Source organism: Bufo gargarizans, chromosome 4 (assembly GCF_014858855.1).
Source record: "Bufo gargarizans isolate SCDJY-AF-19 chromosome 4, ASM1485885v1, whole genome shotgun sequence".
Classification (NCBI taxonomy): Eukaryota; Metazoa; Chordata; class Amphibia; order Anura; family Bufonidae; genus Bufo; species Bufo gargarizans.
The window spans coordinates 407315770-407330096 of NC_058083.1; the positions used below are offsets into that span (position 1 = coordinate 407315770).

The window sequence follows — 14327 nt, forward strand, 5'->3', positions numbered from 1 at the left end:
GGGGGAATTACTGTGTGGGGGCATAAAGGGGGATAATTACTATGTGGGGGGCATAAAGGGGGGAATAATTACTGTGTGGGGGCATAAAGGGGGGAATAATTACTGTGTGGGGGCATAAAGGGGGGAATAATTACTATGTGGGTGCATAAAGGGGGGAATAATTACTGTGTGGTGGAATAAGGGGGGGACTAATTACTGTGTGGGGTGATAAAGGGGTGAATAATTACTATGTGGGGCATAAAGGGGGGAGTAATTACTGTGTGGGGTCATAAAGGGGGGAATAATTACAATGTGGGGGCATAAAGGGGGGATAATTACTATGTGGGGTCATAAAGGGGGGAAGAATTACTATGTGGGGCCATAAAGAGGGGAATAATTACTGTGTGGGGGCATAAAGGGGGGAATAATTACCGTGTGGGGGCATACAGGGGGGAATAATTACTATGTGGGGCATAAAGGAGGGAATAATTACTGTGTGGGGTCATCAACGGTGGAATAATTACTATGTGGGGCATAAAGGGGGGATAATTACTATGTGGAGTCATAAAGGGGGGAAGAATTACTATGTGGGGCCATAAAGAGGGGAATAATTACTGTGTGGGGGCATAAAGGGGGGAATAATTACTGTGTGGGGGCATACAGGGGGGAATAATTACTATGTGGGGCATAAAGAGGGGAATAATTACTGTATGGGGGCATACAGGGGGGAATAATTACTGTATGGGGGCATACAGGGGGGAATAATTACTATGTAGGGCATAAAGGAGGGAATAATTACTATGTGGGGGTCATACAGGGGGGAATAATTACTATGTTGGGCTATAAATGGGGGAATAATTACTGTGTGGGGACATAAAAGGGTGAATAATTACTATGTTGGGCATAAAGAGGGAAATAATTACTGTGTGGGGGCATACAGGGGGGAATAATTACTGTGTGGGGGCATAAAAGGGTAAATAATTACTATGTTGGGCATAAAGAGGGAAATAATTACTGTGTGGGGGCATACAGGGGGGAATAATTACTGTGTGGGGGCATACAGGGGGGAATAGTTACTGTGTGGGGGCATTAAGGGGACTGGGTGGGTATACTTGTGTTTTAGGCGGGAGTTACAGGCTTAGCTTATGATGAAAAAGTTTGCCAGGATGTGGTGCCCCAGTGAATACCCCTCTTTCTACTTCTCTACAGTTTGGAAGTGCCTACTGGCTGCACTTCGCTGTGTCTGCACACACACACACTCTGAGGTAACCGGCGACGTCCGGCGCGCGCTCCCGCCACATGGACGCGCAGCCCTCGTCTCCTAGCGACCGACAGACGCGCCGCTTCCAGTACAGCACATAGCCGAACAGATAGCGCGGGGCCGCCACCATGTCCTCCAAACAAGCCAAGAAGAAGGAGTCCGGGCATCGCCTGAGCTCAGCAATGGGGCAGACGCCCAGAGAGTGAGTGTGGGCAATACGGGCAGAGGGAGGGACTGCTCACTGCTGGGGCCCTGTACTGCTGCCTCTGCAGGAACCCACCTATTGGATCACTCACTGGTATAGGACCTGGCATCTCTAGTGCCCATAACTACTTCTTCTATTCAGCTACTAGGGCTACAGCTGGCACTGCTTTAATTACAGTATATACCATCTGCCATTACTATAAGGGTATGTCCAGATGTGGGGTAAATATTGGGAATTCTGTGCAGCCTCAATTATGAGGCAAATACTGAACCTGCTCCTATCTCCATTCAATGCTATGGGAGTTCCGAAAATAGGCGATCGAGTGTGCTTGGCTGTTTTGGGAAGTCCCATAGCGGTAAACAGAGAGTCCCATATTTGGAGATAGGACCTATTTGACAGTGATGGCATAGCCTAGCGATATACCATCAAGGTCCCAGATGGGCCAACTCCTTTAAGAAACCGACTCATGCTGCAGGTTTTCGGTCTGTCAACCATTGCAGTGCGTAACCTGAAAGCCACAGAAGACCCACCGCCATTCCTCCAGCTCTGCTGCCATAAGGCATCCCATTTCGGTTGTGTTTTGCGGCAGATCCACACACCAAGAGTGAAAATAATGCCAGGAACAAAAAATCATTGATGGTTGTTAGACTTTTCACTCTTGGCTTTCCGCTGAGCCTGGCTGCATTGTTTTTTGTAAAAACAACAAAAAAATAATGAAAAGCTGTATTTTTTCCTAAAAGTGCTATGTGTAAAAGCAGCCATTGGTTACACTGCTGCCAACCAGCGGGCATTTCTTAGCTTGCATAAAAGATCCAATCTGTTGGCAGATTGCTGCCCTGTTTACCTGGGCAGTGATTGGGTATGAGCATGGTTATGAGTGATCATCGGCCCACGGCTCGCCTGTGGCACATGGTCTCCGGTTAAAAATCTATGCAGTGGCGTAGCTAGAAATGACTGGGCCCTACAGCAAATTTTTGAATGGGGCCCCCCTCCCCCAGTAATTTTTTCGCAACCCCTTCCTTTCATGCCGCCCCCATTCCTGTGACTAGTAAAGATCGCTCTCTCAGACCAAGCCCGGCAGCTGTTCCATCCGTTTCCTACACTGTATATTATTTCATTGTGTAATACTGTTGATGGGGCCCTGACAAAGTCTTTTAGTCCTCCTCCTGGATGGGCCCCTTCTGGGTCAGGGCCCCAAAGCAGCCGCTGCCCCTGCTTTCCTTATAGCTACGCCCCTGAATTTATGTGACACTTGGGACTATAATCTATGTCCATGTCCACGTCACAAGAATAGGCTGTGGAATCCATACTTACCGAGGGCATCAACCCCACCCCAAGAAGGCCTCAGACCTACCTGTCTATGGGAATCCACAGCAGAGATCTGAGGCTGACCCTTGCATTTCTGCTGCAGGTTTGGGGGCCACGGACCAGTACATGGAATTCCACGTGAAGAAGTGACAAGTCACTTTTTTATTTTCCTGTGACATATCTCAGTTCTGGTCCAAATGAACTGCAGCACGGATTCCTATTGGAAACAATGGGAGGCGGAATACAAGTAGATTTCAGCGCAGAATACGTGTTGGAATCTATGTTAAGTTTCCTCCATGTGAACATGTCCTTATGTCGTATTAGGTGGCGCGTGGTGTACATGCTGATGGGAGGGCTCCATAGCATCATGTAAATGGGGAGTCCACTCACCCGGGACTCCAATCTATGTGACTGTGGTGGTGTTATGCGATATTGTTCTATGAGCACAATAAGCTGAGGAACAATACGGTACGATGGTATTGCAATATCTGGTGATGCCATGGCAGTACTATGTGATAATAACTGTATGACGTGGGATTAATAGCCCTAGGTGACAGGACGATACTGAGCTATTATGCTATGTGTTACTACTGTGTGGTCATGGTATTGTCTCATGTCCAATTCTGTATCATGTGGGTCTAGTTTGTAGGGACATTAACCTACGTGACAGTACAAGGTGGTAATATTACGTTATGTGACACTACTGTGTGTGGAGGATAGGATGCAATGGTATTCTGTTATGTTGTACTGCTGTGTGCATGCATTCAGTGTCCCTGGTGGTCTAGGGTAATGAAAGAGTCAGGCCTTTCCAATGTTTTGTCTAAACTCCATGCTCCGCAAGGACCTTGTGATGTCACAAGGTCACATGACATGCGGAAGTCACGTGGGTTTGAAGCAGCCGCCGGATGTACCTGTAGGAATAGATCTACATCCCATGCACTCTGGTAATAGGCATTAGTAATATAACTAACCCTAAGGCTACATGCACACGACAGTGAAAAATGGTTGTGTAATGGCCGTCACACAGCCATTTTTAGCACCAATGAAAGTCTATGGGGCTATTCACATGGCCGTTCTTTTGAAGGCCAGTGAATAGGGTCCTTCCAAAAATAGGACATGTCCTATTTTTGCCCATTTTCGCTGCTAGACGGACCCTATTGAAATCAGTTGGACCGTTTTTAACAGCCAATTGACAGGAGTGCACCCGTCTAACGGCCGTTAAAAACGGGTACACAGGCCATTTAGGGGTTAAAAATAAAAAAACTCACCTCATCCACTCTATTCATTGAGAAGGACCTGCGATCTGCATGGTGACGTAACCACGTGGGAGCGCGCAGTGATGTCATTGCGCACCTTCGGCAGGTCCTGTTCTGTGAAGAGAGAAGAGACTGCTGCAGCACGGACAAGTAGATAAGGTGAGGTTGGGGGCATTATATAAACCATGGGGGACATTATAAAGCTGGGGGCCCTAAAAAAAAAACAAAAAAAAAAAAATACACTATGGGGGACATTATTTAAGATAGGGCCATACATTGGGGGCATTATTAAAGCTAGGGGCGGTTAAAATAATTATATACACTGTGGGGGACATTTATTTAGCTGGGGGCCTCCATGGGGGCATTATTAAAGCTGGGGGCAGCAAAAAATTATAATAATTCCTACAGTATGGGGGACATTATTTTAGCTGGGGGCCTACTATCCTTGGGGTGTTGTCAGAAGGGTGGGCCAAATTCATCAATTTTTCATGTCCGTTTTTAACAGACATGAAAAACTGATGCAAAACGGACATTAAAAATGGGGACACGGCCAGAAAATGGATGCACACACTGATGCAAAATGACAATGAAAAACTGACAGTGTGTCCGTTTTTAACAGACTTTTTTTTCCGTGTCACGTGCATGAGGCCTAAGGGCTTGTTCACACGACTGTACTGTTTTTTTTAACGGTCCGCAAATTGTGGATCCGCAAAAAACGGATGCCGCCCGTGTGCATTCCGCAATTTGCGGAAAGGAACAGGAGGCCCATTATAGAAATGCCTATTCTTGGACGCAAAACGGACAAGAATAGGACAGGACTCATAATTTTTGCGGGGCCACGCAACGGATGAGGACAGCACACAGAGTGCTGTCCGCATCTTTTGCGGACCCATTGAAATGAATGGTTCCGTATATGGACCATATACGGAACACAAAATACATTTGTGTGAACGAGCCCTAATGATGGTGTTTAGGGTGGGGCATCTGCTCACTTTAAAATTGAGCCTTTGAATGTGACATGACCATGTGACGTCAGAAGGCCCTTACGACGCATGGAGTTTAGACACTACCCACTTTCCAGGCATTGTCCCTGTGACAGGAAGCTGAATTTTCCATTTCCTCTTCCTGTCTGACACTGATCACAGAGATGGTTGCATGCCAGGGATAGAGACAACTGCATGGCCATAATGCTATACCGATCATTATCATATCGATCAGGTCTGGGGAAGATTTAACATATCACGAACAGTGCTCGCCTGGGCAAATTTCTTGATTTGCCCCGACTGCACAAAGGCACGGGGCAAACTTATGTCTTGTAAGGGAACCACATGTTCTGCAGTTCAGTGCAATCCTGTCACTGGTCTGATTTACAAATATTGTAACCTAAGGCCTTTTGTAATTTAAAGGGGTTGTCCCACGAAAAATATTCTACAGTTTTCAAACCAGCACCTGGATCTAAATACTTCTGTAATTGGATGTAATTAAAAATTTAGCATAGCCACTGAGTTATTCAATAAAATGCATCCGCATAGCGCCACCTGCAGGTTTTTTTTTTTCCGTCCTGCTCACTGAGAAGGCCGCACATGCTCAGTTTCATCCTTCAACTGCCTCTGAGCTGTGATAGGGAGAGTACCGACACGCCTTCCGAGCTGTAGCAGAATAGACACGCCCCCTGAGCGGTAGCAGAATAGACACGCCCCCTGAGCGGTAGCAGAATAGACACGCCCCCTGAGCGGTAGCAGAATAGACACGCCCCTGAGCTGTAGCAGAATAGACACGCCCCCCTGAGCAGTAGCAGAATAGACAGGCCCCCCTCAGCAGTAGCAGAATAGACACGCCCCCCTGAGCAGTAGCAGAATAGACACTCCCCCTTGAGCTGTCTGCTTGATATAAATCAGAGCAGTGAATGGGTAGATCTCTGGATCCATGTGAGGTACAGGGCTGGTTCTAGCTTTGTTAGACAGAGATTGCCATGTACTATGTGTCTCATTGTTATTTTTTACATAAGCTGTCACCGGGTTGTCTTTATCTTGTTCTTCCTATGGATTTAAAGCACATAAATAGGAATGCATTATTTTAGGCTTCTTTGCTATAACTAATCACCTGGGTGTTCTTATTTCTGCAAAATGCTAATCATTCATCAAAACTAAAGCTTTCAAGGATCCTTTGAACTCAGAATATTGCAGTCAGCTTTTTCTAATTCGTTGCTCCTTAAAATATTATTGTCACAGTTTTGATTAAGGGCTGAATGGGAAGTTTTCTTATTTTTGATTGGAATATGAGTTCTGAAGTACATTGCGTACTATGCACACAAATTATTAACGGGAGATCTAAAGCTCTCTCAACCAATGTGTCACGGCTGAGGATGGGGAAAACCCTCAGCCGTGCGATGCCCAAAGATGTTAAGCGCTGCTTGGCCAGGACGACAGAATTAGGGAACAGGTCACCTCCTATTGCGTCCCTAACCTGACCCTGACTCCTAACCATATGAGCCAACAATGAAGGTGGGAGGGCTCATACACCGGATGCCTTGGGGTCCCTGCTAGCCCTCAGGATTGCCCTGGAACAAGGAGCAGGGTAAGACGACCTGTTCTTCCTAGGCACGGAGGAACAGGAGTCTCACTAGCCAAGCTGCAAAGGGAAAAGAACATAAACAGCCTATGGATATGGCAGGAGGATGAAAAGCACTTCCACACCTACCTGCCACAGACACACAGACTGGATCCCGTGCAATACAAGCAAGTGTCCACACACAAACACCAATGGACACAGCACACACACAAACACACAGGAACCCAGATCCATAGGTGCATAACATAACAAAGGAAAACATCAAGTGGACATCAACATAAAACCTCAGTCACAATTTGTTTATGACCACAAGGGTGGCCCCCACTGGCAGATGGAAATACCAGGAGGGTGTCTCCAGCAAAGCATGGCTGAAGCACCCCTCAGCTTCTGATCTCCAACAAGGCTATATAGCCCAAAGTGGCCACACCCACGCAGACACACCCAGTGCTCACAGCCTAGGAAGGGAATTAACCCTTCACACACCAAACAAGGGAAGACAGCAACTTAAAGGGGAAGTGAACACACAAACAACCCCGTGCACACCAAACATGGGGAGTGCACACCAATCACACAAGTTGCCAAGTGCAACCGCACGCACAACACAGCAAGCTGCCACGAGACAGCTCAGGCTGCCATGCTGCCACATAAATACTGTTGCCAGCGGCAACCACAGGTGAGGCAAATACCATAGCCCTCACCTGTGATTGACAACCAAAACAAAACAGCTGACAACCGCATGCGGTTCAGGAGTCACGACCATAACCATGGCCGTGACACAATGGCATTAAAGGGTGTGTGCCCAGTTTTAAACATTTACCGGATGGGAGATGTGTGTGATCAGTAGAGGTCCCAGCGGGTGCTCAGCTAACCAGAATGGTGCTGCAATCGAGATCACTGCCGCTCTATTCGTCTCTATGGGACTGCCATAGGTAGCCAAGTTCACCGCGCTATAATCTCTGGTAGTCCTCTAGAGTGGCTGCGTGCATGAACGACCGGTACTCCGTTCACACTATGATGCCCAGGACCCCCATTCTTGTGATCAGTGGTGCCTCCCCAATTAGACATTGCCCCTACTAACTTAGTTGTTCTGACATGTCATGTTTCTAGTGTCACATACTCACCTGTCTTCGCTTCCTAATCAAACACAGCCCCTCTGCCACGGCGCCACCGGCGTTGCTCTTTCGCTATCGGGGAGCAGAGACACCAGACCAATCAGGCTCGATGCAGGCATCACATGCTTCCCGTTGGTGGGGTGTTTAAACAAGCACCTGCTAGCCTGTGATTGGTCTTCTCACCTCACACGCTTAGGCCTCATGCACACGACCGTTGTGTGCATCCGTGGCCGTTGTGCCGCTTTCCGTTTTTTTTCGCGGACCCATTGACTTTCAATGGGTCCGTGGAAAAATCGGAAAATGCACCGTTTTGGAGCCGAGGCCGTGATCCGTGTATCCTGTCCGTCAAAAAAATATGACCTGTCCTATTTTTTTGACGGACAACGGTTCACGGACCCATTCAAGTCAATGGGTCCGTGAAAGAACACGGATGCACACAAGATTGGCATCCGTGTCCGTGATCCGTGGCCGTAGGTTGCTTTCATACAGACGGATCCGAAGATCCGTCTGCATAAAAGCTTTTTCTGATCTAAGTTTTCACTTCGTGAAAACTCATATCCGACAGTATATTCTAACACAGAAGCGTTCCCATGGTGATGGGGACGCTTCTAGTTAGAATACACTGCAAACTTTGTACAAGACTGCCCCCTGCTGCCTGGCAGCACCCGATCTCTTACAGGGGGATATGATAGCACAATTAACCCCTTCAGGTGCGGCACCTAAAGGGGTTAATTGTACTATCATATTCCCCTGTAAGAGATCAGGGCTGCCAGGCAGCAGGGGGCAGCCCCCCCCCCTCCCCAGTTTGAATATCGTTGGTGGCACAGTGTGCGCCGCCCATCGGGCCCCCCTTCCTCCCTCTAATGTTAGAAATCGTTGGTGGCACAGTGTGCCCCCACCATCGCCCCTCCCCTCCCTCTATTGTAATAAATCGTTGGTGGCACAGTGTGCCAACCACCATCGGCCCCCCCTCCCTCTATAGCAGTAACAACATTGGTGGCAGTGTGCGGTAACTCCGCTACCACCAATGATGGGGGGGGGGGGAATGGGAGGCCGCACACTGCCACCAATGTTGTTACTGCTATAGAGGGAGGGGGGCCGATGGTGGTTGGCACACTGTGCCACCAACGATTTAATACAATAGAGGGAGAGAGGGGGGGCGATGGTGGGCGCACACTGTGCCACCAACGATTTCTAACATTAGAGGGAGGAAGGGGGGGCCCAATGGGGGGCGCACACTGTGCCACCAACGATATTCAAACTGGGGAGGGGGGGGGGGTCTGCCCCCTGCTGCCTGGCAGCCCTGATCTCTTACAGGGGAATATGATAGTACAATTAACCCCTTTAGGTGCCGCACCTGAAGGGGTTAATTGTGCTATCATATCCCCCTGTAAGAGATCCGGTGCTGCCAGGCAGCAGGGGGCAGTCTTGTACAAAGTTTGTAGTGTATTCTAACCTGAAGCGTCCCCATCACCATGGGAACGCCTCTGTGTTAGAATATACTGTCGGATCTGAGGTTCACGAAGTAGCTCATATCCGACAGTATATTCTAACATAGAGGCGTTCCCATGGTGATGGGGACGCTTCAAGTTAAAATATACCATCGGATTGGAGAAAACTCCAATCCGATGGTATAAAAGAACTCCAGACTTTACATTGAAAGTCAATGGGGACGGATCCATTTGAAATGGCACCATATTGTGTCAACATCAAACGGATCCGTCCCCATTGACTTGCATTGTAATTCAGGACGGATCCGTTTGGCTCCGCACGGCCAGGCGGACGACAAAACAACTTTTTTTTCATGTCCGTGGATCCTCCAAAAATCAAGGAAGACCCACGGACGAAAAAACGGTCACGGATAACGGACCCACGGACCCCGTTTTTGCGGACCGTGAAAAAAAACTGTCGTGTGCATGAGGCCTTAGTTTGACTTTCATATTGGACTCCTGGATTGCAGTTATTCTGCCCGTTTGTGACATTGCCTGTGACTTTCTGATTTGGTATCTGGTGTGATCTCCTGGTATTGACTCTTTTCTGGTATTTAACTACACTTTGGTAACACTCTTTGGTTTAACTTTACTCTCTGGTTTTTGACCTTGGCTTGCTTTACTCTGTATTGGTATGCTTCCTCTGCCTGTGTTGTCTACTCTAGGTTCTGTCTCAGTTTGTCTTTCATTTCCTTTTAGGTCCACTGCACTTAGCTAGACCATGGACCGTCGCCAAGTTGGGGGCCACCATTTAGGGTTGATTGTCAAAGTAGGTAGTGACAGTGATGTGGTTGGAGACTAGGTGGTGCACTGATCCGTACCCATCTTGACATCTGGCCTTCAGATTCCTCAGGGAGCACAGCATGAATATGAAGAAGCTTCTACACAGTATAGTGGCATTTGGGCCAGATTGTACCTAGGAAGGGCAAAATCAGGGAGATTACATATGGCAGGACTTCAAAATCCCTTGATTTTGCCCCCCTATATACAGTCTGGCCCAAGTTCCACAATACTGCGTAGGAGGCTTTAGGTACTGTTAGGTTAGCAGTCCATGCCCACCGCTGCTATACTACTCACCATGCTGTTCGATGTCCTCTGCAAGCTACTGTCTCCATTGCTTCTGTCTCTGTTCCTTTAGGGCAGGGATGGGAGACCTCTGGCCCGTGGGCCACATACGGCCCTCAGTATCATTTCATATGGCCCCCGGCTCCCTGCCCGCCTGCCAGAGCATACTGTACTAAGACTGATTATATCTGATCTGGGGCTGATTGGGTCTAGGGGGTCTGATCTAAGGCTGATTGGCCTGGGGGGGTCCGATCTGAGACTGATTACATCTGATCTGTGGGTCTGATCTGATGGGGGCTGGGGGGGGGCTGATAGGGATTGGGGAGTCGATCTGAGGCTGATTGGGGTCTGATGGGAGCTGGGGAGTCTGATCTGAGGCTAATGAAGGCTGGGGGGTGTCTCATCTGAGGCTGATGTAGGATGGGGGAGTCTGATGGGAGGCTGATCAGATGCTGATGGAGGTAGGGGGTCTGATCTGAGGCTGATGGAGCTTGGTGGTCTAATATATTTGACCAAATGTTGCAGCCTTATTTTTATGTTTAGAATTTAGTATGGCTGCAAACAATGTTACAGATATCCAAATGGCCCTCGGCAGCAAAAAGGTTCCCCACCGCTGCCTTAGGGAATGCTCACCTGTGGCCTCTTAAAGGGCAAGTGTGCACATTTGCAAATCCTTCCCCAGCCAATGGATGAGGGTCACTGGATATTTAAGGAACCCTCTCCAGGCAGAGGGTGCCTGAGCTTTGAGGTTCCTTGTGATCAGCAAAGGTGTTTGGAAGACTTTGTGCTTCAGAGATTGCGATTTGTCTGCGTTATCCAGTCTGTGTTCCTTCTGTGTTCCCATCCTACCTGTGTGCTCTTGACCTCACTTCAGTTTCAGTTTAAGTCTGTGTTTAAGTTCTCCCAGTCTGACTGTCCGTCTGTGCTACAGTCTTGGTTGCTGTCTGCCTTGTTCTTGCATCCACCACTACCCCACACGCTAGCTCTCCTAATATCTCCTGTTCCTTGGTGCCTGATATCTGCAGTTCTAGTATTAGAGACTGTCCAGACCACTTCTGCGATTGTGGTGCATTGTCCCAGCATCCCATCCATCATAATGCCCTTTGGGTTTAGCCCAAAGCCAAACCAGTTAGTTGACACAGTGGGTCCACACTCGCTGATCCGTGACAGGTACAGTCTACATGTAACATAATACTCGCGATATATATACGTATATGTATGCTTGCACTAACTTAGCTGTAGACTGCTCTCCCTGCATTTATTGAAGATCATTGTGGCTTCATAATAGGTATAATATAGTCTGGGCTCAGCATACATCTGGAACCTGCATTCCTTGAATTTAATAGAGGTCGGTATGGCACCAGTGGAGGTAGTATTTAGTGTAGGTTCCTGTCCTAAAGAGATCGCCTTGTCGTTGGCAGAGTTAGTGCTGACTAACCGCCATTATTTTCTTTGCAATATGCCCCAAGAGCCTATCCATTACATACGCTAAACAGGTACTGCAGACACAGTGAGAGACTCTTATTAAGTGTCTTATGCCACAATTTTGGAGTAAAGAAGTCACAAATTATTTGTCTTAGTGAGGGGGTCAGGTCCTGAAAAGAGTAAATGCAACGCGCCGCCCCCCAGGGCCCTGTCTCATCCCAGGTTTAGTTGGAATGCCGAGTGGTGTAGTGCGGCCTATATGTCTCTTCATCTGTCACGGTGCTCCTAGCTGGATACAGCGGGACCCCAGGCTTTGGCTCCGTAGCATTAACCACTTCAGCTCCGCTAGGTGAAACCCCCTTCATGACCAGAGCACTTTTTACACTTCGGCACTACACTCCTTTCGCCGTTTATCGCTCGGTCATGCAACTTACCACCCAAATGAATTTTACCTCCTTTTCTTCTCACTAATGGAGCTTTCATTTGGTGGTATTTTATTGCTGCTGACATTTTTACTTTTTTTGTTATTAATCAAAATGTAACGATTTTTTTGCAAAAAAATGAAATTTTTCACTTTCAGCTGTAAAATTTTGCAAAAAAAACGACATCCATATATACATTTTTCGCCAAATTTATTGTTCTACATGTCTTTGATAAAAAAAAATGTTTGGGCAAAAAAAAAATGGTTTGGGTAAAAGTTATAGCATTTACAAACTATGGTACAAAAATGTGCATTTCCGCTTTTTGAAACAGATCATGACACCTGTCATGTTTCCTGAGGTTCTACAATGCCCATTTCGGAAAGTAGACACCCTAAGGTATTCGCTGATGGGCATAGTGAGTTCATAGAACTTTTTATTTTTTGTCACAAGTTAGCGGAAAATGATGATGATTTTATTTTTTTTATTTTTTCTTACAAAGTCTCATATTCCACTAACTTGCGACAAAAAATAAAAAATTCTAGGAACTCACCATGCCCATCACAGAATACCTTGGGGTGTCTTCTTTCCAAAATGGGGTCACTTGTGGCGTAGTTATACTGCCCTGGCAATTTAGGGGCCCTAATGTGTGAGAAGAACTTTGCAATCAAAATGTGTAAGAAATGACCGGTGAAATCCAAAAGGTGCACTTTGGAATATGTGCCCCTTTGCCCACCTTGGCAGCAAAAAAGTGTGACACATCTGGTATCGCCGTACTCAGGAGAAGTTGGGGAATGTGTTTTGGGGTGTCATTTTACCATATACCCATGCTGGGTGAGAAAAATATCTTGGTCAAATGCCAACTTTGTATAAAAAAATGGGAAAAGTTGTCTTTTGCCAAGATATTTCTCTCACCCAGCATGGGTATATGTAAAATGACACCCCAAAACACATTCCCCAACTTCTCCTGAGTACGGCGATACCAGATGTGTCACACTTTTTTGCTGCCAAGGTGGGCAAAGGGGCACATATTCCAAAGTGCACCTTTCAGATTTTGCAGGCCATTTTTTACACATTTTGATTGCAAAGTACTTCTCACACATTTGGGCCCCTAAATTGCCAGGGCAGTATAACTACGCCACAAGTGACCCCATTTTGGAAAGAAGACACCCCAAGGTATTCCGTGAGGGGCATGGCAAGTTCCTAGAATTTTTTATTTTTTGTCACAAGTTAGCGGAAAATGATGATTTTTTTTTTTTCTCTTTTTTCCTTACAAAGTCTCATATTCCACTAACTTGCGACAAAAAATAAAAAATTCTAGGAACTCGCCATGCCCCTCACGGAATACCTTGGGGTGTCTTCTTTCCAAAATGGGGTCACTTGTGGCGTAGTTATACTGCCCTGGCAATTTAGGGGCCCAAATGTGTGAGAAGTACTTTGCAATCAAAATCTGTAAAAAATGACCGGTGAAATCCGAAAGGTGCACTTTGGAATATGTGCCCCTTTGCCCACCTTGGCATCAAAAAAGTGTCACACATCTGGTATCGCCGTACTTAGGAGAAGTTGGGGAATGTGTTTTGGGGTGTCATTTTACATATACCCATGCTGGGTGAGAGAAATATCTTGGCAAAAGACAACTTTTCCCATTTTTTTTATACAAAGTTGGCATTTGACCAAGATATTTTTCTCACCCAGCATGGGTATATGTAAAATTACACCCCAAAACACATTGCCCAACTTCTCCTGAGTACGGCGATACCAGATGTGTGACACTTTTTTGCAGCCAAGGTGGGCAAAGGGGCACATATTCCAAAGTGCACCTTTTGGATTTCACCGGTCATTTTTTACACATTTTGATTGCAAAGTACTTCTCACACATTAGGGCCCCTAAATTGCCAGGGCAGTATAACTACGCCACAAGTGACCCCATTTTGGAAAGAAGACACCCCAAGGTATTCCGTGAGGGGCATGGCGAGTTCCTAGAATTTTTTATTTTTTGTCGCAAGTTAGTGGAATATGAGACTTTGTAAGGAAAAAAGAAAAAAAAAGAAAAATCATCATTTTCCGCTAACTTGTGACAAAAAATAAAAAATTCTAGGAACTCGCCGTGCCCCTCACGGAATACCTTGGGGTGTCTTCTTTCCAAAATGGGGTCACTTGTGGCGTAGTTATACTGCCCTGGCAATTTAGGGGCCCAAATGTGTAAGAAGTACCTTGCAATCAAAATGTGTAAAAA

At 46.8% G+C, this 14327-nt stretch overlaps 1 protein-coding gene across 4 annotated transcripts in view; it reads left to right on the top strand.

The window, feature by feature from the left end:
- The first annotated feature begins 1343 nt into the window (after positions 1–1343).
- ADGB (androglobin) overlaps positions 1344–14327 on the top strand; it is a 281668-nt gene continuing 268684 nt past the window's right edge. For all 4 annotated transcript variants that reach the window (XM_044290689.1, XM_044290690.1, XM_044290691.1 and 1 more), the window contains exon 1: positions 1344–1442. In XM_044290689.1, the coding sequence (XP_044146624.1) occupies positions 1369–1442 (74 nt within the window). In that variant the 5' untranslated portion in view covers positions 1344–1368. The remainder of the gene's footprint in view (positions 1443–14327) is intronic.